Source organism: Vidua chalybeata, chromosome 5, assembly GCF_026979565.1.
Source record: "Vidua chalybeata isolate OUT-0048 chromosome 5, bVidCha1 merged haplotype, whole genome shotgun sequence".
Lineage (NCBI taxonomy): Eukaryota > Metazoa > Chordata > Aves > Passeriformes > Viduidae > Vidua > Vidua chalybeata.
The window spans coordinates 22,717,107-22,738,970 of NC_071534.1; the positions used below are offsets into that span (position 1 = coordinate 22,717,107).

The following is a 21,864-nucleotide window of genomic DNA, read 5'->3' on the forward strand; positions in this document are numbered from 1 at the left end:
CAACCTCGCTCCCCCAGAAAATTTCAGTTTCATATTCCATTCAGCTCACTATGATCTTAAAACTGAGTATTCCCAAGCATCATTGACCAGGGGAAAAGAAAATTAGTGCAAAGGATTTTGTGCTGTGTCTGTGCATAGCTTACACACTGAAGTTACAGCTTTTGTTAAGAGCTGGTTGGTGCTAAGTAGACACAAATAGAAGACACTCTGGAACACGGTACTGTGGGAAGATTTATACCTAAGTATGCCTTTCTCCAAAAAACTAAGGAAGCTTTCAAATGTCTGAAACAGCAACAATTTAATGTTTCACAGATGCCAGGACAGAACTGGAACAAGTTTTTAAGATGAAGCAAGTTTCATAAGTGAATGGAAAACACACAGGATACAGGACAAAGCTCTTTGAAAACTAAACCCATATACATGTAAAAGTTTCAGTTTACAAGACTCAAAATAATAGCTACAGGATATGTTAAAAACAAAACATAATGGTTGTCAACTCTTTACATACCTAACATTGCTTATCTCAGACCACGCTTGTTTTGCTGCAAGTTTCATAGTTTAAAATTAAAGAATTTAATAAAAAAGTAGGTATGACGAGTTCAACATTCCCATTTACAGAAATACTATTTGGAAGAGTTTGGTTGAGTGTCACAAATTATCACTGTGCTCCAAACAGGTGACTCCCAAAGAGTTCAGTGGCAGCACTTGGGGGATAATGCTACACTGGAAACTGCAGGGGAGCAGACCATACTAAATTATATGCTGCAGCAAAATTGCCTCTGATATCCAGGCTAACTCATTTCTAGAGCTAACTGGTACCTCTCAACAATACTATATTCTATGCAATTTGCTTTTGACTATAAAAAAACCAGTTAAAGTCTTCAATTCGTTGCATTGACTTACCTCATTACACCCTTGCAGATCAGAACCAAGCAGCTGGTGCATCTAACAGAAAGAGCAGGTGTCATTTCTTGGGCTTTTGCTCTCCCCACCACCCCAAGTTCCATGCTTACGAGTATCATGCTTCCAACATGTACGATTTCTGATATAAAATAAAGTTGGTACAGAGTGCAGTTGAAGTACCAATGGCTCAGAGAGATTGGGTGACTACAGTACCATAATTGAGACATGGTGTACTTTCAACACCCGTGAACACAGGACTAAATTTGACAAGTGATATGTTTTGAGTTTTTTTCATTTTTAAAAAGTCCCCCCCATATAACCTTCTAGTACAACCACAGCCACTGAAAAAGTAAGCATACAAGTTCTCCATAGAAACAAAAGTTTTTAGAAAATACTGCATACACACCATGAGCAGATGCTTTCCATGGGCTTCCAAAGAGATTACTTATTTTCAAAATCAGTACACAAATAAAAGATCACAAATGGTTTCTATTTTAAGGCAACCTCACGCTGTGTCATTACAAGTGCATTTTGCCTCACAAGCTGCAGAGGATGTACAGGTGCTCCCATTTGAGGTGTCAACATTTGGAATCTGTCAGTATACAAATTACTTGAATCATGTTGCCTTTTTTTTAAAGGCCTCATCTACTGTTTTTGGTTTGTTTTAAATAGAAGTATTGCATTTTACTAATAAATCAAGGTGAAAAGTACAAGAAATGTAGTGAAAAATTCCTTGCGTTTGCTTAAACAGAGCAAAAAGCTAACCTGGTGTATCACAGAATTGAGAACGGCTTTGCTAGTTCTTCAGTGGTTTCCAGCTACACAAGAATTCCTAGCAAGTTAGACAGCTGTGCTAGATGACCACAAACATCAGGCCATTTTCCACAGGCTGTGATTTTTTCTAGTGTCTAAGAAGTTTATTAGAAGCAAGTTCTCACTTGCAGGAGATAGATGCATATTATTAAATACACCTGAGATGAAGCAATCACGTTTTCAGTAAAAACGGAGAAAGTTTCAGATATCAGGATTTATAAAGAGCCTAAAGCTCATGCTGTAAACTGCACTGAAACGACAGGACAGTTCTTTACACAGCTTCACCTAGTAAAAAGAGATTTTCTTCTAATAAGGCATTAAGTTAGTTTATTCTTTATGATCCTTTCTACCATGTTGTTAAATTTTTTCACTTCTATCTCCCATTCTCATTTCCAATTTCTGCACGCCTCCAGTCTCTTTGCTCCGGTCTTCACTGGCAGAATGCAGTCAGGGATAGTTTACAGGCTGCAAGTACAGGTTCATAACCAAGACTGGGTACGTCCAACAGTGCTTTTACACAGCTGAAGGATCCTTAGCGGGAGGATGTGGAAACCACTGAGAACAATAATTGTCATCTCGTTGTATCGATGGCATCACAGAGACTACCAAGTTTCTACATTCACATTTTAGTCCAAAACTGCAGAAGATGTACAGTAAATGACTATTCAAATATGTATTATTCCTTCAGATACACTCAGTTCTATAGTTATCAAGTGTAACATTTCACCAGATACAAAGCCTCAATCTAGACTCTAATAAATCCTCATACGCTGTGCTAGCCAAGCTTCTTCTGTCCTCTTCAGATGAAATTGTGTTACTTGCACAACTCATTAGAAGATGAAGTGTCTAAGACACATGGCTTCTCATGGTCCCAATCTTAGCAGATTTTAATGCCACTGATGCAATATTCTGGCGACTTGAGTACGTCTCAGTTTTGGTTTTAGTCAGACTTGTCCTTTTTCTTTCCTGTTAAAGGCACTTTACTTGCAACAGCAGATCCTACAGCTGTAACGCCTCCAGCTACAGCAGAAACACTTCCTTTGACTAGACCCACTCCCACGGAAGGCACAGATGTGACCGCTGTTTTGGTAATTTCCAAGCTCTTCCCTCCAATCCAAGCAACACCCCCAATTGTGGCACCAACAGCTCCCTTTGTGACACTGAAGAGGCCACCAGTCACACGAGAAAGCATGCCAGCCTGCTGCTGCGGGTGGTCTTTGAGTGACCCTAAGGGAAGAAACAACAAGCAAATCAATCTCAGCACCAGGATTTAAGCATTTTCAAAAAAGCATTACTCAAAAGTATTTCCTTTTCTAGCCTAACAGTCATTGCACACAGCCTATACCTACCTTGCAGGCTGCTTTTCTTGGATGCTCATATAACACCTAGTTCCAAATAACAAACAGGGAAACCAAGAAAAGAGCAAGTGGAATCACAGTGGGCAGAGCTAGGGAATAAACAGACATGAAATAAAGAGGTGAGGGAGTCAGGAGCAGAAATAATATGCTTGGAGGAGGACAGCTACTCTAGGAGGCAGCAGGAAAGAAAAGACAGGTCTAGATGCACAGGAGACGTCTGAGCAGCCCTGCAACACACTGACTTTGCAATGCAATATGCCTTAGGAGAACCAGGAGAACAGGTCTGTCCCCAGCGCCCTCACTGCCCACAACTTGCATCCAGAGCACAGATTCCAAGAGTCATGTCCCAGCACTTGTCTGCTACAAGATGAAAACTAGGGTGAACAACTTTCCATGCACTGCCAATACGTTTGTGATAATGCCAGGACTGACCTAGGACTCAGAATTCATTAAAAAACTGTAAAGGTCAGAGTTCCTATGTGTATGCCTGGAATAACTCAAGCAAAAGATGCCACCTAAATGAGAGAATTTTCTACAAGATTGACAAAACAGGAAAACAAGGATACAGAATAGAGAAGCCCAAAGGAGTTGAAAATACTGAAAGTCCTTCCAGCTCACACTAGTCTCCTAATTAAGAAATTGATATAGATTACAGAAAGGGTAATGGAAACATGAATGACATATGAAAACATATAAATGACATATGAAAACATATAAATGACAGCCTTTTACTAAAAGCCATGTAATACTCTTGCTGGTTCATTCTAGGCCAGCAGCTTTCAACATGGACACCTCCAGCAAAAATGCACTGTCAATACAAACACACAGAGGTCAGAATTTCTATTTACATATAGAAAGTCTTTAAAGCATCACACTCAGAAAGAAGTATGCAGAGTCTGCTATAAAATCCAATGTCTAGGGATTATTCACTAGAGGATTCTTGTGACCAGACTAATAAAACTTGTAACAAATTTGGTCAGAAACTGTTTCATTTCCACTTAACTGGTTCACTATCATCAGGGTGAATTTTAAGAGCTGATTTCACTGAATCAGAACAGATGTAAGCAAGAAATGATCCATCATAATTAACTTTAAAAATAATAAGAGAAACAAACAATCTTTATGTATTTATCTTTACCTTACTTCAGGTAGCCAGTCCCTTGACATCTACTCTATTTCACAGGTGTAAATACAGAATGTGATGGTGTGTAAATAACTCCTGGTAATGGCTGGCACATTCCATTTGCATCCTGTTTGCATTGTCCATGAGCTCTAGCAAACACCCAGCGCTGCAAAGTTTTATTGCCAGTTGATTTCTGTTCTAGGACACATATGCCTGGTCTCCTTTTTTCTAAAGAATATGTTTCCAAAGATTACCAGATCATGCCTAAATCTAAGGAGACTGGCTCAGTCACTTAGACACGGTGCTGATAACACTAAAGTTGTGGGCTGATCCCCACAACCCTCCACTTAAGAGTTGGGCTCCACGATCCTTGCGGGTGCTTTCCAACTCAGAATATTCTGTGATTTATGGAGCACTGAGAAAATGACACACAAGTTCCCTATCCAGGAGTTGGCTCTACCAGGCCATCTTGCAGCCAGCTTCCCACTGAAAAGAATCCAAGAATGAACAAGAGTTTGAATGAACGTAGGTTGCAAAGGTTGGCGCCGCTTGCAAGGCAGAAAATACACCATTAGAAAAGCACTACTTATAAAAAGCAGGAGCACAAAAGCTTCTTCTATACATTCTTTAAAGCCTTTGGGCACCAAGCTTGTTGAGTGTGATTTGAACAAACTAGAACTATTTCTATCTTTAGGAAAAACTGCAAATTGGTTTCGGAATTTAGCTTTTCCTCTAAGGAGTATTTTGGCAGCCTGGTCAGAGAGATGATTTTGCCAGCATTGAACTGTTATCCTTCCATCCACATTTGGCCAACTTTCTATGATGGTGTAAGTGTATCATGTATAAGGCCTTGCACAACATCCAAAATGGGGTTGTTTTTCAAGGGTATTCCAATATTTTAACTAAACTCGTAAAGCTTGAAGAGTGCATGTGCATCAGAACCAAAAGGGAAAAGCCGATGGAGTTTAAGATCAGCTGTGCTTCATTCAACTCCCTCTAACCACACCAACTTTCTCCATCTATTTAGACTTCATATGCAAACTAGTTATTGTCATATTGAAAGAAAACAGTGCACAGAAGAAAGTAAGTCTTAGCTGCTCACAGATTTTAAATAAAACATTGGAATTACCAGTGATGATCAAATTCTGCCGTTACAGTCTGAATCTGGAAAACCTAGTGAATATTCTAGGAAGATAAAAAATGCCCACTTGTTTCACTGCCTTACTCAATAAAGAATTGGTTCTAGTTTTCAGACCACTGTTCACTTTCTACACATGATGTTTAACATGTATAAAACAAAATTAAATCTTTAAGGCAAAAAAAACCCCTAACAACTAAGCAAACAAAATCCAGCCTTAGAAATCAGACTTGAAGATAACACATTAAGGTGTAGTTTCCAATCAGGCATTTGCTATCAGAAATGTTTCTGAGATCTTAACCCCAAAAGAGCAAGATTTTTTGTCCTCACAACATGCTACTGTAACAAGTATAACAGAGCTGAAGAATTACTGTGCCATGAAAACCTATTTTCCCTTTCCTCTCATCATCTACTGGTGTTTCTTGCCTAATAGTTGTTAAGAATAGAGTGAGCTACTCCACTTCAATCCTTTCTGCTACAGTTAGTGGATAATACTGTTGTTCAAATGAAGTAAATTGTTTGGTTATACAACATATAAAAGCTGAGGTGAAAAAAAATCCCTGACCAACAAACAGAACTTTAAAGGGCCATTATAAACTGAAGAGCAATGAACCGAGAGGAATTATGACTCACCAACCTCTACATCCAACACAATTGGTTTTAAAGCAAAAGCAGACAGAACACACATAAGAACGTGGTTTTTTACGTGCCAAGAATGGCTTTTGATCTGGTATATTTCCAGTCACATTATGCAAACAGGATTCTGCTCAATCCTGCTGGTCCACAGCTTAGAAGAAACTCTGCTCATTTGCAACTGCATTTCCTCTGCAGATCTAATAATCAATTTAATATTCAGTTGGTTCAGGAGACCACATTGTCACTGCATTAGCGAAGTCAAGTGCGTGCTTGATTTTAAGAAACCATGAGATTGTGAACAGTTGGAACCACTGTTAATTGTATGATGGAAAACAGTCTCCAGAAGCAGTAATGAAGTTCTATATATTTTTTAATGCATCTTGCATAAAAGTCACATGCACTATGAACACAGCAACGTGTCCAAAAATGAAGCTGGGCACTTTACATCTCACATAATGAATAGCAGAAATAAATGCCCATTAGATCAATTCATACCTCTGCAAATTAATCTGCAAATTAAGTCCTTCAGTAACTGCCCATCTTCTCTATAATTTACAGGTACAGTTGTTTACTTAGTTATAGTCAGTGGCCTTTTTGTAATCAGGATAATACAGAAGTGAACAATAATCCAGGCCCATCTCATCCCAGGGTTGGTTTGTTACGGTTATGTAAAAGAAAGTTAAAGTGTTCAGCTTGCAGATCCATTTTTAAAGAGAGACCTGATTAATTTACTTCATATCAAGAAAACTAATACATACCTTCTGGTGGTTCATCATGAACGTATGAAGGGACTTCCTGTTGATTTTTGTCTGTTTGATTCATTATTGCCTAAAAAAAGAAATTCACATGTGCTATTCATCTTTTCTGGCAAAGCATAAATGTAATCCATGAATCCAAAATTCAAGTAGATTAAGTTCCACATAGAGAACTACTTTTTCATTATTAGACAAGCTAGCAGGTCCTGTCAAAATGCTCCTATTTTTATTATCAGACTGTGCTTTTGCATTCTTCAACCAGACTCAATACTTTAAAAAGGAGCTCTCCACCACATCAACAGGCTTGGTGAGAGCTGCCACACACACCAAGTGCATCTCAAACCTAAAAAGTCACCAGGAAGACAACAAGTAGGAAAACAAAATAGCTACTGCCATACAAGAGCTTATGTTTAAGTACTGAAAACAAAAAGCCTAGTGATCATCGAGGTGGTGGGCACTAGAGAAACAACAGCAGCATGCCTGTGAGATCTGCTGGTACTTGGAAAGCTGTTTAAAAACACCAAGTCCTTGCAGCATAATTTGAACAAATGCCATGAAAACAAGATGGAAGAACAGCAACAGAAACACACCATTCATCTTGACACAGAACTGCATAAATGGTATGGCGATAGGAGCAGACCTAAACTGTTTTAATTCTGTACAAACTCTCCAATGGAAACATTTCAGGGAAGATTTCTTTACATAAGAAGCTGTTTCCTAGAGCAGCTCTAGAACAGCAGTCCCTGACAGGGGAAGCATAGGAGAAAGCTCAATCAGCAGCTGTGCTTATAGATTTTTTCTCTGGAATGGAAGAATGTAATAACCAGTCCAGGTTTCCTTCCTGCTTTCCTCCCCCACCAAAGCATGCCTTGATACTAAGTCCTACCTCCTCCCCTGAGTCCTCCTGCTTATCTTGCTTTCCCTCTTCAGCAAGAACCAAGGTCAGAAAAAAGAAAAACAAGTCACATTACACCAGTCAGCATCCTTCTCTCTTTTTGCCAGTGACCTCTTAGTTCCCATCCCTCTGCACAAGTCTTTAAATAATTACATTTCTTCCAGGAGTCAACAAGCACCACAAAAATAATTCCTGCTTCTCTTTCCGTGCCCAGATCTCATTGTACATGCTCTGGGTGAGAAAGCAGTGGCTGGGATCTGAAGAAGGAATGTGGAGGCAGAAGCAGGTGGGAAGACTCATCTGGAAAACAAGAGCTAAAATCCTCACAGCATTATTATGAAGTTAAAACATCACACTAAAAACTAGCACCCACATACTAAATAATAGACCTTTGGATGAGAAGCAAGCCTAAATTGAGTATTAAAGAGTCCTCCCAATCAGCACTTAGGGTATCAGTTCAGGGCTCAGAAAACACAAGAAGCTGAGCAGGAAAGCAAGCAAAAATACCAACTACCAGGATGGCCAGTTTGATGGAAATGCTGAACAAGTGCCACTAAAATGGCAGAAATGCAAACATGTCAGCTAAGAAATAGGAAAGGATCGTATGATATCCCAAGCTGAGAGGAAACCAGAAGGATCATTGAAGTCTAACTCCTGGCCCCGCACAGGACATCCCCAAGAATCACACCATGTACCTGAGAGCATTGTCCAAACATTTCTTGAGCTCTGTCAGGCTGGTGCTGTGACCACTTCCCTGTTGAGATGTTCCAGTACCATCTACACTCTGGGGCAGCCTTTTCCTAGTATCCACCCTAAACTTCCCCTGACACAGCTTTATGCCATTCCCTTGGGTTCTGTCACTGGTCACCAGAGGGAAGAGATCAGTGTCTGCTCCCCTGCTTCCACTCATGAGGAAGTTGTAGAGTTGTAGAGTAACAACATCAGGATCAAAGAGTAAAACACATGAGGGCTAAAAGACAATTAAAAAGTATCAATTATAGAACTCCTTGTTATTTTATTTAATCACAAATAAGAGGAAGAAAATTAAAAAAAAAAAGAACCTGACCAATCACAGGGAGCAACTGAGGACAATCAGGTTCTGAGAAAAGACCTGATTCAGATACTATGTGACTTCTTTGCATTCATCTAATGCAAGCTGAAAAAAATACAATATTATCATCCTCACTATATGAAGTTCCATGTAGGTCTGTTGCTTTTATACAACTTGAAATAATATAAAGCACTGTAAGAAAGGGTAGACAGAAGAAACTGACAGGCTTGACATTATTCAATCAAAATATCTGTATCAAGATGAAGCAACTATGTTCCTAATTAATGTCTGGCCATTTCGGTCATGAAGATGATTACTCTACCAGGAATGTGGAAGGAGTTTAACCACTGCTTTAGAGAAAGTCCTAAAAAGAGTAAAATAAAAGTCAGAACCTAGCATGTCTTAATTCAAACAAAGGAAAGAAAAAGTGATCAAAACAGTTTTAAAGCAGACTCAAGACAAATTAGTAAAGCCAGCAGTAAATTATTTTTTATAAAGAACTACCTCCATGAATTTATTTGTATCTAGACAGCATGTAACTCCCAAAAGAACACCAGAGGAAATTGCTTGTTTGAGCTTCCAAAATGTTTCTGTCAACAATTCCACATAAGAGATTCAGAAAAGTTACCTAATCTTAAAAGGACAGAGAAAACACTGTCAGGGATTATCAAAAATTTCAGAGGGGAGTTGGAATAAGTTACCAGTTTTGGACATAGGTAGAACACTAGAAACGGTCACAAGACTTCACACAAGGTTTAGTATTTTCTGCTATTAAGAACATACTGAACACAGCAACACTAACAGCAGATACAACCCAGATGAAGCTCCTAGAATCTGTTTTACATGACATAATACCAGTATTTAATTAAGATAAGACTTGTCCAATAGGAAGAGTTAGAGTAAGACTGGCAGACAAGACAGGTAACTCTCCACAGTCTGTCAGATTTGGTTTCAGTTCCTGCAAAGCTAAATGAGCAAAGCAATGTATTGGCAGGGGAATTTCACAGCAGAGTTTCTAGTCTAGTTTAAAAGTATAATAAAAATTTAAAATTAGCAGCAGATATAAAATCACAGCACTATATACAAAAAGTGGTCCAGATTAGGCATTCCTTCCCATTACCTTTCCTAGAACCTCAAGGTCACATAATTGTTGATCCCAAGCTTTTCCTTAAAAGTTGAATAGGAATATTACACAATACATATAACTCACATGTACGGGTTTAACACAATTGCAACAGAAATGCTTCACTCACTTGCAACTAGACAGACCCCAGTGGCCTTTCTTCAGGCACTGGCAACCTGCTGCTATCAGGCCCCAGAAGTCAACAGAGAACTCTGCACACCTGAGAACTGCAGCTAGGGCAGATAAGTCACTGTTGGTAGGACTGAATTTGTTCTACATAGAAGAGAGCCTTCAGGGGTTTGCAGATCAGAAAGTTGAAAACTACTGTTTAATGGGTGGTTCTACAGGTGCCTGGAAGCACCTGTGTGTGGCTGGACTAAATAATCTTGAAAATTTCTTTCAACCTTGACGATACTATGATGCTGCAAGAGATGTCCCCAACCAATCTGTACGAGGCTTTACTCACAGTTCTGTGATTTCAGGGCAAGTGAAAACAGAATCACATCACTGTCAGCCTGACCCAAAACACAACTTGGCACACAAGATCTCACAAAGCACAATTCACATCCTTTTGTTTTTCTGTAAAAGCTTTCCAGGGAATCCCAAAATCAAAACCAAGATCCAACAAAGAACGTCTACAGAAATTTTTCAAATATCTATGTTGCAGTTTGCATGATGCATCCTTGTATCCAATTTAAAACCTCGGGAGACTTGAAAGACTCTGAAAAGTGATGCAAAAATCCTGTGTACTAAACAAAGTGCAGCATATCTAGTGAACACGATATGCACAGGAGCATGTTTTAAACCTGGCTCCCCTTCCAGAGACTTAAGATGAGTATTTCTATTGACTGGAGGTCAAAGGCCTGGAATAACCACTTGGTGGCAGATTACTTCACCTAGTCTTCAGAGCAAAAGGACAAGAATACAACTGTTTTCTTCAAAAACTGGAGATAGAAAAATAGAAATCACTCACTACATTTTACATAATACCATGGAGGTAATAGCACTCAATGCCTCCTTTGTCTATTAAGATCTAGGCTTGTATGTCCTGCTGTGCATTAGAGTCCCCCAGTCACCAGTGTATCCTAAGGGAGGGTCCTGTTCAAGATTCCCGCTGAAGCTGCATCCCCATGAAGAAGAAAAAGCAAAGTTCATGAGACCAAACAGAGATTACAACTCAGCTGAAACCAAAAGTAGTGACCTGGAGATGCAAGTGTAAGACTTTCATGCAGAGTTAAGTCATTCAGACATGCTATAGGTTAAGGAACTTTGGAAACTTGGAAGCTGCTGATTCAAAGTCCCCACTATGCACTGAATCATTAATCACAATGATTAACAGTACTGCAGACGTATGCAACAAGGCAAAGATTTATCAGAAACCTGAACTTTGGAACTCTTCTCGTAAGTTTTCAGAATCTTCTTCAAAGTACACTAAGACTGGCCAAAGAAAAAGGGAAGAAGAAAGCAAAGAGATCTTTCTTGTGCATTTACATCCTGTGAAGCCAAATTCACTTGTGTCACTACAGAAAAGCCTCCAGCTTCATTTAACATATTCATTGAATGATGACATGGAATGAGGCAGGATCTCCATAAGGCCCAGCAAAACTCATAGAGACATTAATGAAGCAGAAATCTATCTTGTCACTGGCACACTCCAGTTTCCTTCTTCATCTGTGTTTTCTCACATCAAGAAGTGGAAGCAAACCCAGATCTTAGAACAGGGATAAATGTAAACTACTTCTTGGGGTTTTTCCCCTGTGTGCTTATGAAGATGCTATTCATTCAAGAGATAAGGGATAACTTCTCATCTTTCTTAACAGGACATTAAAATAAATTGTAGCCTTCATACAAAAAAAAAATTAAAAATAATGATGGAAATCACTCAACTGATTTGAAAGAAAACACACTTCCATTTTGTCAGAATATGAAATACATAGAAAACTTAAATGTTTTACACTGTGGTTAAAAAAAAAAGGAAATTGTTTAGAAGAGGGTGTATAATTCAAGAGCTATTTGTAACATTAACAGTGTTTAAGATCCTGAATGAAAGCACCAAGAAGCTCTAGAGCCACACGTACATTCACATCAAAGCTGACTGAAATAAAACTTACTCACCAAATATATTCCTTTATGAAGATTTCTAATTAGTTGCTTCCACAAAAGTATTCTGCATACACCTATAAGAAAGGCAGAACATTAATGACATCTTATGGAACAGTGACTGTCACATACCTGCCATGGATGTACAGTGGGAATCGGGAATACAAATCCCCACAGTACGGAAGAAGCACACTTGGTATGACCTTAAGATGCCACATTTTTAGATTTGTCACCAAGACACCAATTCCTCCTGGGCAATGAAGATAATTTTACTTGCTCTGTCCTGCCATGAGGATTGCTATGAAGCACAATAATCCATTTAATACACAAATGCTCCTTAATGAGCCTGCAGTTCTTGGACAGTAATTTGTGTAAAGTTTTAGCCTTCCATTGAGAAGTGGGCTCTAACCATTACAGATGTGTAACTTCCCAAATTTCAGCAGATGCTCTTGATGTCTTTCTGAGTTTACAGACAAAAAGCCCTTCTGTCTCAGCACAGCAAACCTGGCCCAAGCAGCAGCCCGTGAAAACTGGCTTGTTTCAATGCCACTACTCAGATATTTGTGGGTAGCAATGAAATAACCCAAGGATGGGGCCAATTTCAGCTGGCAGCTTCATGCTGCTCCAAACAGCTGCAGCAGCAGCAGCCAGCACTGGAACTTTCACCTAACAGAGCTGCAAACAAATCCATCGCCCTGTCTTGTTCCACCGCAAAAGAAGTTATCTTCCTTCTGGCTACCAGCTATGCAGGTAGAAAGCCTGGCTACAGAGCTGATGGAAAACAAACAACCCTTGCCACATGAACAGCTCTTCTCTCCCTCTTTCAGCAGCTGCAGCAAATTTCAGAATGAACCTGATGTATTTCACGTACATGGAAAAAATATATTTTTAGGTATGATAGTTTAAGAATTAAATTTTTGGAAGTGCTCTACGCTCCAAATTAAACAAGGAAATAATCATGAAGCCAAAAAAGGTAATCCCAACTATGGCTGCTCTTCAGGGTACTGCTCCAAGCTGCATAAGCAACTCATCACTATCAGCTTGCTGCCTTACTCCTTGGATTAGGGCTTGTAATGTGTCACAGGCAATTGTGCTCAGTGCTCTTACACACAACCCCCAGAGCATAGCCAACATGGAAATGTCTGTTTCAGTCTGTTACTCCAAGGGAGAGAGTTGACTGAGCTTCTGCAAGAAGAGTCAGTGCTAACAGCACTAAAGTACAAAAACAAATCCAGGCATGTAGAAAGCATGTAGGTAAAAACCAAGAGCACGGCTAGTATTTCAAGAAGTCTTCAGTTTAAAACTCAAGTTTCAAAATTCAGATTTATATAGAAAGCAAGACTGGCTTGGAAGCAAGCGTGCTATGAAAAAGAGACTGCATTTTCAAGTAAAGACCACAAGAAGTCGATTAGAAGTTTCCAGGATTGAACCACGACTTACTTCCAAGCCTACAGCAGGATGGGCTACAACTTCCTCCAAAAGAAGTTGCAGTAAGTAAAGCACATAACAGGCTCACAGTATGCAGGGAACTGAACACAGCTGGGAAGGTAATGCAACATATCTGTATTAAAAACCAAATACACCCCATGATTAAAAGCAAAAGAGAGGTATAATATCTCTTGCAAAAAAACCTTTAACTCTGGCCAGGACATTACTATATCATATCTACCCTGGACGACACCATTTCTCCATCACTGTCAACTAAAATATAGATCAGGAACCAGAAGAGGCTCTACGGAACACCTGATGTTGGCAATCAAGTTTTCTCTGATGCAACGATTTATAAGATATAAAATCAAAGGTGGCATGAACCAGAATTCCCCTTTTCTAGTTCTCTAAAACTGGTTCCTAAGAAGTACACTGTAAATTCCAGTAAGGTGCACAGCACAGCTTCAAAAAGACCATGAAAACTCCATTTTACCTGTTTTGCCATCCTCTGTCTTCTCCTAGCTCAGCTTTCAGAAAGGCCTTCCCCATTTCTTTTAACACTTTCCTAAAGCCTGAGCTCCAGATCAGTCTCGGATTTCCTTTTACAGAAGACCCTCAAAGACAAAACCTGACTGTGTCTAACAGCCAGCAATAAAGCAGCTTCTGAACTTCCTTGCTACCTCTGCTAATGAAACAGTCTTTTCCCTAGCATCCACCACCTGTTTGTTGGCTCCTACCTGACATTTAGACCTGGTCACTTGCTGGACAAGGAACACCTTTCAGTTTGCACTTGTGCAGCACTGTCCATTTCTACACTGAGGAGGCAATACTAACTTTTCTGAATATTTAACCACAGTTAAACAGAAAGCTTTACATGATATGCTGGATAATATTTACTGAGCAGTCTTAAAACTGATGTGCATACAAACCACTACCTACATATTAAATTAAGTAATCTTGTATGTACCCCTCCAGTTATACAGGGGCATCTTGCCTGAAGCAACACAGTGGACACAATAAAACAAGCTACATGCACTTGATATTTACATTCCTTACAGAGGGACATCCTGATTCAGAATTCTCATTTTCATCCCAATTCACTGAGCAGAAGGAAGCATTTAATTGCATCCACAGAGGCTGTCTTTGCAGTTCATACAATGACCAGGCATAAAACAACTTGCCTTGCTTTCCAGGCCACACCACATAAACACCTAGGCTAGGTGAATGTGGAAACTAAGCTGGTCCCCAACAGTTCACAAAAAACCTCTTCATATGCTACCCCATCAAGCTAGACTCGAGAGACATGGATGAAACAAAGAGCACGTTATTACAGCAAACATCCGAACACTGCAAAGTTTAAAAAGAAAAAACCCGAAAGAAAGCTGCTACTGGGTCGGAAAAATTCTCGAGGGAGAACAAGACCATCCAGGAGCCAGGCCGAGGCGAGCACGGCTCCTTCCGCTGCCCTCCCTCCCAGGTCGGGGCGCCGCTCCTCCATGGACGCCCGGCCCAGAGAAGGTGGTAGCGGCAGGGCAGCGCAGCCCCCCTGCCCTCGGTCCCACACCCGAGGAGCCGCCCCCCCTTACCCTCGGGCGGCCTAAGCCCCGCAGTCCCCGCCGCGTCCTCCCCTCGCAGCTACCTGCGTGCCCAGCGGAGCTGCGGACGCGGCCCGGCAGCGACCCCCGCCCATGTCCCCAGCCGGGCCGGGGCGGGCACCGCCGGCATCTGGGCGCAGGGCGGCGGCATTGACGTGGCAGTCAAGGCCGCGGCGGAGCCGCTACGCCCGGCCAGGCCCTCCCGCCCCGCGGAGCGGCGGCAGGAAGCACAAAGGCGGCCGGGCTGTGCCCGCGCCGGGGGCAGGTGGCGGCGGCTCCGCATCCCCGACCCGCCTCTCCCGCCGGCGGCTCCGCCGGGGCGCGCCGGTGCTCTCCCGCCTCCTCCCATCGAAGTTCCCCTTCATCCGCGGGGAAGCAGAGGGGGCGCTCGGGGGTTAGCGGCCGCTCATCCTTTTCCCCCTCCCTCGCCCCCTCACTCACCGCCCGGCGCTCACGGCTCGCTCGGCCCGCCCGGGCTCCGCTCAGACTTTACTCCTCCGCCCGTCCCCGCTGCCGACGTGGCGCCCGCCGCCGCCCGCCCTGCCGGCGCCCGCAGACCCCGCCCCAGCGCCCGGCGCGGCCCCTCGGCGGCCGGGGGGCGCCGCCGCTCCCGCCCCCTGCCCGCCCCGGGGGTGCCGGGACCCGCCGGCCCCCGCCTCCTCCTGCGCCACCGCCTCCCGTGCCCTCCCTCAGAGGGGCCGCGCCCACCGAGGGCCTGCGCAGGCCCGGGCCGACCCCCGTGGACCCCACGGGCTCGGGGGCACCTTCTTGCCCCGGGGCCGGGCACCGAGGTGGAGGAAGATGCCGGGTAGGGTCAGGGCTGCGGAGAGGAGGGAAGGGGTGCCGGCGTTGCTGTAGCTGACCGAGATGCTTCGGGGTGCAGGAGATTGGTTTGTGGCGCTCAGTTGGGCCGGGGAGCGTCTCGGCCGAGCAGTCCCGGTGAAGAGATGACCCCGTGGGGCACCCTGCCCGTTGTGCTGCCCGGCACAACGGGGAGGCTGCAGAAGCTCCCTGCGGCACAGAGCAGCACAGTCCGACACGGGGCTGCACCCAGTCCAGTGCCAGCGGCATCTTGTGGAGCCACGACACTGATCCTAAGGACCCAGGTTTATGTTAAGCAATATTTACATTGCACCCTTCATCTCAGCTGCTATTTGAGTGAGTTTCTCACATGGCACCTGTAGAGAATAAACTTATGGTTCATGGTTTAAGGGCATGGCTTTATAGGTAACTGCACCAATGACGATAACTTGGGAAAGATGGGTTTTCTGATGCTCACCCCCTTCTTTAGGACCTCTCCATGTACCTCTCTAAGGATCCCTGGGGATGAACAGTGACTTTCAAGTTTGTTAGACAAGGGAATGCCAGATGGCCAAGGGAGAGAGGAAAGTTGCAGGTACTTTGAGTTTAGAAACAGAACTGCTTTCAGCAGAACAGGAATACCGAATACCTTATTGGATGCTTTGTGAGTTTAGAAAAGTTATATAGACAAAATACCACTGCTGCTTCCTCCTTCATTTGTGCATCAATGTGATCTATCAGAGCAATGCTGCATGGGCTCAGAGGGATTTGCTGATCACAGGGACTTGGCATTCCTGACCTGCTTAAGGAATAACATCCATATACACTGTTTTGGATGTGAATGGGTGAAAGCATTAATGTGGGAGAATCCAAGTGAAAAACTGAGGGTGGTGTCTGGTAGGGAGCACACCATGGGTTCTGTCAGGATATGGGAGACACACAGTGTGCATGGATTAGTCATGTTCTTTGGAAATAATACTACACAGACACACACAGGAGTTCTGCTCTGGGATCTTGATTTCCGTCTGGGAGGCTGCAACTCTGAGCTCAGTGTTTGCAGAAAGTGTTTACTATTTAGTGTTTACCTGCCTGGTTCTAACAGATGACACCTGCAACTGTTGACATATTTTTGGTCTTTGAGATAAGGATATTTTCTTATAGCTGCTGTTCATCCCCTGCCCTAATGCCCAGCTGTACGTGGTGTTTTCTATACATGTGATGCTCTGCTTCAAATGCAAGGCCTGAAGCTTCTCATGGCAGCAGAAAGAGTTGCTGCTTGGGTATTTTTTCTGCAATAGAGGTAATCACCCATAAACTTTGCAGCATGAGGCATCAAAGAATGTTTTGCCACCTAGTAACCGAAAACGAAAGGCATCACAGAGATTAACATCTCTTCAAACACTGGAAGACTTAGGATAGCACAGGACTTGAGTCAGTCAAATGTTTTGCTGAGCCAACAGAAAGAGCCACCTTTTTTGTAAAGCCACAGCTACAGGGAGAAGAGCCTCACTGACAGGTGTAATAACTGAAATAACTTCAGGCTGACATCTCTGCAGACAACAGAAAACAAATGAGCAGCGTACCTGTTACTTGCTAAACCATCGTTGAAGCTGAGGGAAAGGTTTTAGTTGCGGAGGTGTTGTCATCATGACTATTTTTGGTCTCATTTAATTTTTCATTCATTGAACATTTAATTTATAAACAGGCTCAAAACTGGTCTACTGTCGGTATATTCAGAAAAGACTTCTTAAGTATTATTGAATCTTTCTAAGAAATAAATAACATGCTTTCACTGGAAATAGCATGTAATTACCTTCTTAACAATTTTAAAATGGAAAAATTATAACATTCTGTCTCTGTGGAGGAGTGTTTCCTTCATTTAGATTATAGGTTTTTACATTTTGTCTGTGAATGCACTATGATTATAGATGCAGAAAATAATTGAAGGAAGGTCAAAATACATACATTTTGTATTCTTTTGTGAGAATTGTGTTTGCTTCTGCTGCAGTAACTGTGAGGAACTACAGCCAGAGTTGGAGTTTTACTGTGTTGGATTCGATGTAGACCTAGGAAAGAGCCCTAAAAGAGTCTTTCTCTCTCAGTACAGAACTTAAATTTAAAATGTGATGAGTGTCTCCTGAATTCCTCAGCCTTGCAGTTCTACTTTTCTGTTGTAGGTAGCTGTTGTGAAAAGGCAGAGCTGTGGGGTTTGTGTCTGGTGAAGTCTATAGGCATCTGAGTGACAACAAACTCCAGCTGAACTGTTTGCTCATCAGCAGGCCTGAATGGGGAAGCCAACAGGAAAGTCTGTGAGATGTGCTGTTATATTTGATCAATTTCTAAAGATTCTCAAGTGGAGCAGCCAAGGCCAGAGATGGACCTTATTGCATGCCATCTCCTAACTTGTATGCCATGGAAGTCAGCACCTCCCCATTGCAGATCCATGCCTGTGGTGTAATGGAGAGAGATTAGGCAAGGACTGTACTTTTGCAAATTCCAAATATAAATCTACCATGGAGCTTAAAAATGTGCTCCCTGAGTAGATAACCTAGTTTAATCGTGTGCTGGAAGAAAGGAGGGAGGTTAATATCCAGCATTTATTGGCAGTGAGACTGCTGGCTGATTTACTACTGACAAAACCAGCTAGGGATGAAAGAGCAACATACCCACTCAAACATATATAATGTCTTCATTGCATGTGAAGAGATGTGCTTGGTTAAGCATGATGCTTCACCTGCAGATGCATCTTGTCTCGTAGGACAGGAAACCGTCTGCTAGTTTTGGGTGACCATAGCGTGCAAGGGAAAAAACTCGGAGAAGTGAGTTGGTTGCACACTATTTTTGGCTGAGGGGTCAGGCAGTAACAGAGATCAAACATTCTACTGAAGTACTCCAACACTGCCAGCTACCAACAAAAAAGCTAGAGTATCCTCCTTCCTTTTTGTAACAGAGTTATACAAATTGTGAATAAAAAATAACAGATTTTAAGTCTTGGGCCGTTAAGTGTTTAGAGGTATCTTTTTTTGTTACCTGTGCACACACAAGTTCAAGACATTATCACGTTATAATTACATATTTTAAAAAAATTATCAAGAAGCATGGTTTAGTGATTGTAGTCAGCTCATAACTGAGCCATTAGGAAACTGGTTCCAGCAGCAGAACTATTAATGAGCTGGTTTCAAGTAGTGTGTGTGCATTATGATTACTTGGCGCTCTGCCTCAGTTTAACTAAGATTCTAAATTTACATTGTGCTATTCAACCATGTGTTGCACTAGTGTTTATAAAAATGAATAGATTTAATTGTCTTTATTTTATAGGTTAGGCCACAGTGTCATTTTGGGGTCAAGGGACAAGACAAGCCACCTATCCCCTGAAGCAGTCTGGATCTTTTGCTCAGCCTGCAGGGTGGCATTTCTTCCATATGACTGAGAAAATGATTGGGTGGACATTGACAAACCCTGAACAAAACAATTACAATAATATTATTTAGTAGAACTACAGTACCTGTTTTGATGTATTCGTTGAGATTTGCAGAGATCACAAAAAAAGCTTCATATCTGTAGAAGTGCAGTGAGCAATTAAAAAATTTACCTTTGACAGGAAAATGATCAAAGTAATTGAAGTGGTTTCTCAGAGCTTTAAAGAAAAAAGAAAGATAATCACATAATAAGAAACACTATTGTTCCTTCTGTCACACTGTCTTCATATTATCAGCAATTATTTGATGTTCTAATCTTGCAAGCCTTATGAATATGAGCAGTCATGAGTAGCATGAGCAAAGTTTGCTGAAACAAATGAGCCTGGAAAGGTCAGATCCCTGCCTTGAATAAATAGGTACAAATGACAACATTTCTGTTTAATCTCCTAGGTGTGGTGTGCTGCATAGAAGTGCAGCAACTCTTGTGACATTTTGGGTTTTTACTAAATTTTAAATAAAATGTCCTTCTTGCTGTTTCCCAGCTGTGTGCTCTTCTTGCTAATGTGTTTTCCTAAGCTTTTTTTTGCTCTGTTTTATGCAGGTGGAAGGTTGAGTGAGTTATGAGTTGGGTGTGCATTCACCCACTTTCATAGCATAACCTCCAAAGAAAACAGTTGGCATGGGAACCTTCCCCAAGAGGTTGACATTTAAAATAACACACTGTGTTCAGCATGAAGTCACTCCTCAGGTTTATCTCTACCATGCCTCCATTTTTGTTATGAAATAAAACATTATCAGATTTACAGATCTACACAGCAAGAAGTCCTTCCATGTTTTTGAGGTTACAAACAAAGCAAAGATAAAACCCAGGCATGTGAAGGCACTGAGCACTTCTTTCCTTGCTTTTCTCTCCCAAGAGGTCTCTGCAGAGCTGAGTGCCCATTTAATTAGACACTCTGCTCCCGGCTCTGCTTCCTTGTTCTTCCCGGTGGACTGATGAAACACACAAGCATTTGGAAAATCAGGAGGGACTTTCAGACCTTGTTACAGCTATTTAATTATCAGGTTATAGATGAACAACTGCTTTCAGGTACTCTTGGTACCTTTCAGAGATGGCTGCATAAGAATAAACCACTCCACAATGGGAGGAAGGTCCAGTAAATGGTCTGACCACTGCCAGTTCCTAATCAGAAGAGCCAACAACTTGCCACTGGCTCTCAAGTTGAGCATATAACAGTAGTGGCATACCAGAGACTCTTTTTGCTGTTACTGTGTTTATTCCTACAAATGAAAAGACAAAAATGAAACAGAGAATTGTAAAGTAGGCGTGGGAACACTCACAAGAAATACCTTCAAGTCTGTTTTGAACTACAAGTCATCTACTTCAAATACAAAGTAAGATCCTATTGATACTGCTAAAGAGTGAATACTTGATGATGCAGCTTTCTAATGCTGTGCCTGGTCTCTGCCTGACCACTCCATACTGACAGTTGGCATATTGAGTGGATGAAAGGAACATTCAAAAGTGAAGGAAACCATGCGATTTCACAAACCCCAGACTCAAGCCTCTGAATTTCATCAAATACAATCCCATACACAACTGGATCTAAATTCTGCACAATGGGTTTGAACCCTTCTTCTCTATGTGGAGTATAGTTTTCTTCTTTCTCCTGATTTTTCAAATCAAACCCTATACTTCTTTTAATTCTTTTTGGTATTTAAGAAAAGAATAAAAATAATACCAGTGATGATGATGGCAGCAGAATTAATTACTTATATTTTAAAGCACTGACTCACTCCTGTAATGCAGTTAACAGTCTGTAGAAGTCACAAAACACCTTTTATGAGGGAAAGAATTGATAGGATTGCTGTCCTTGCTTATGAGACTTTCCAGCAGAACTCTCTGTTGAGCTCCCTGTGGAGCAAGGAGAGGCTGGGTGTCAGAGGTGTGTGCGTGCAGTCAGCCTGAACTCCAGCAGTGGGAGCTGCAGCTTTGCCAGGTGCTGCCATGGGTGATTTGGAAATTCTTGCTGTGCTAGGAGGATGAAGAGTGGGAGGGAGAAAATACAGCTGTGGGCTTGGGGTTACAAGGACTTACAGAGCTTTTATCTGCCATGCACTGCACTCAGTGACTGCAGTTCTGCAGTCCTTTTCCCTTCATTAGTCATATCCCTTTGCTGACCCCTCATTAAGCACTTCCCATCACTAGCTACACTGTTGGCTCTGACCCTGTTTTAGAGTTTGGACACTAAATAACAACAGCCTTCTCAGCTTGCTTGGCTCCAGGTCTTCTCTAACAACATGAAGTACCCAGAGTAAAAAAGAAAGAAAGAGAAAACATCTTTCTAAGAACTGTGGAATGGGGAAAGGCTCACAAGAATGGATCATCCTTGGAAAAAATATAGTGTATCATATCCACTGTGCATTATGGGGAGTATGATGGAGCTGGTGCCCCTTCCTCATGCATAGACCCAAGAAAATTAATCAAACGTGTAGAAAGGAACATTCTGACTACTTGTTGATTAGGAACTGACAATATGATAATTCTGATTATAAACTACAACCACACTCTCTAAATTCATCCTAGCATTTCTAGGCAAAACCACCTAAATCAGTCTCATTTCTTACAGATTAATTCACACACCCTGGTCACACACCTTCCTCTTTGGGAAAATTCCCACGCCAACTGTTCCATCCACACTGACATCTTATAGTGTTTGGAGTAT

At 41.9% G+C, this 21,864-nt stretch overlaps 1 protein-coding gene across 4 annotated transcripts; it reads right to left on the minus strand.

Annotated features, from left to right (window-relative positions):
• Positions 1–279: 279 nt before the first annotated feature.
• TMEM263 (transmembrane protein 263) lies at positions 280–19,395 on the minus strand. 4 transcript variants are annotated; one of them, XM_053944180.1, is made up of 4 exons: positions 19,225–19,395; positions 11,911–11,972; positions 6,730–6,799; positions 280–2,943 (listed from the first exon to the last, which is right to left on the minus strand). In XM_053944180.1, the coding sequence occupies exons 3-4, from the start codon at positions 6,791–6,793 to the stop codon at positions 2,657–2,659; spliced, it is 351 nt and encodes a 116-aa protein (XP_053800155.1). In that variant the 5' UTR covers positions 6,794–6,799; positions 11,911–11,972; positions 19,225–19,395; the 3' UTR covers positions 280–2,656. The 4 variants fall into 4 exon arrangements, with proteins under 4 accessions (XP_053800155.1, XP_053800152.1, XP_053800153.1 ...); XM_053944177.1 differs by lacking the exon at positions 19,225–19,395 and adding an exon at positions 15,782–16,018; XM_053944178.1 differs by lacking the exon at positions 19,225–19,395 and adding an exon at positions 15,360–15,441.
• Between the last annotated feature and the right edge of the window lie 2,469 nt (positions 19,396–21,864).

Bases quoted from the DNA above. Each gene is read 5' to 3' on its own strand.
- TMEM263 (XM_053944177.1), bottom strand. From the start codon at position 15,989: ATGCCGCTGGCACTGGACTGGGTGCAGCCCCGTGTCGGACTGTGCTGC. The intron at 11,973-15,781 runs GTCAGCTACAGC...CCTTTCTTATAG, and splicing joins CTGCACCCCGAAGCATCTCG to GTGTATGCAGAATACTTTTG. The intron at 2,944-6,729 runs GTATGTATTAGT...TTCTTCCCTTAG, and splicing joins TCATGATGAACCACCAGAAG to GGTCACTCAAAGACCACCCG.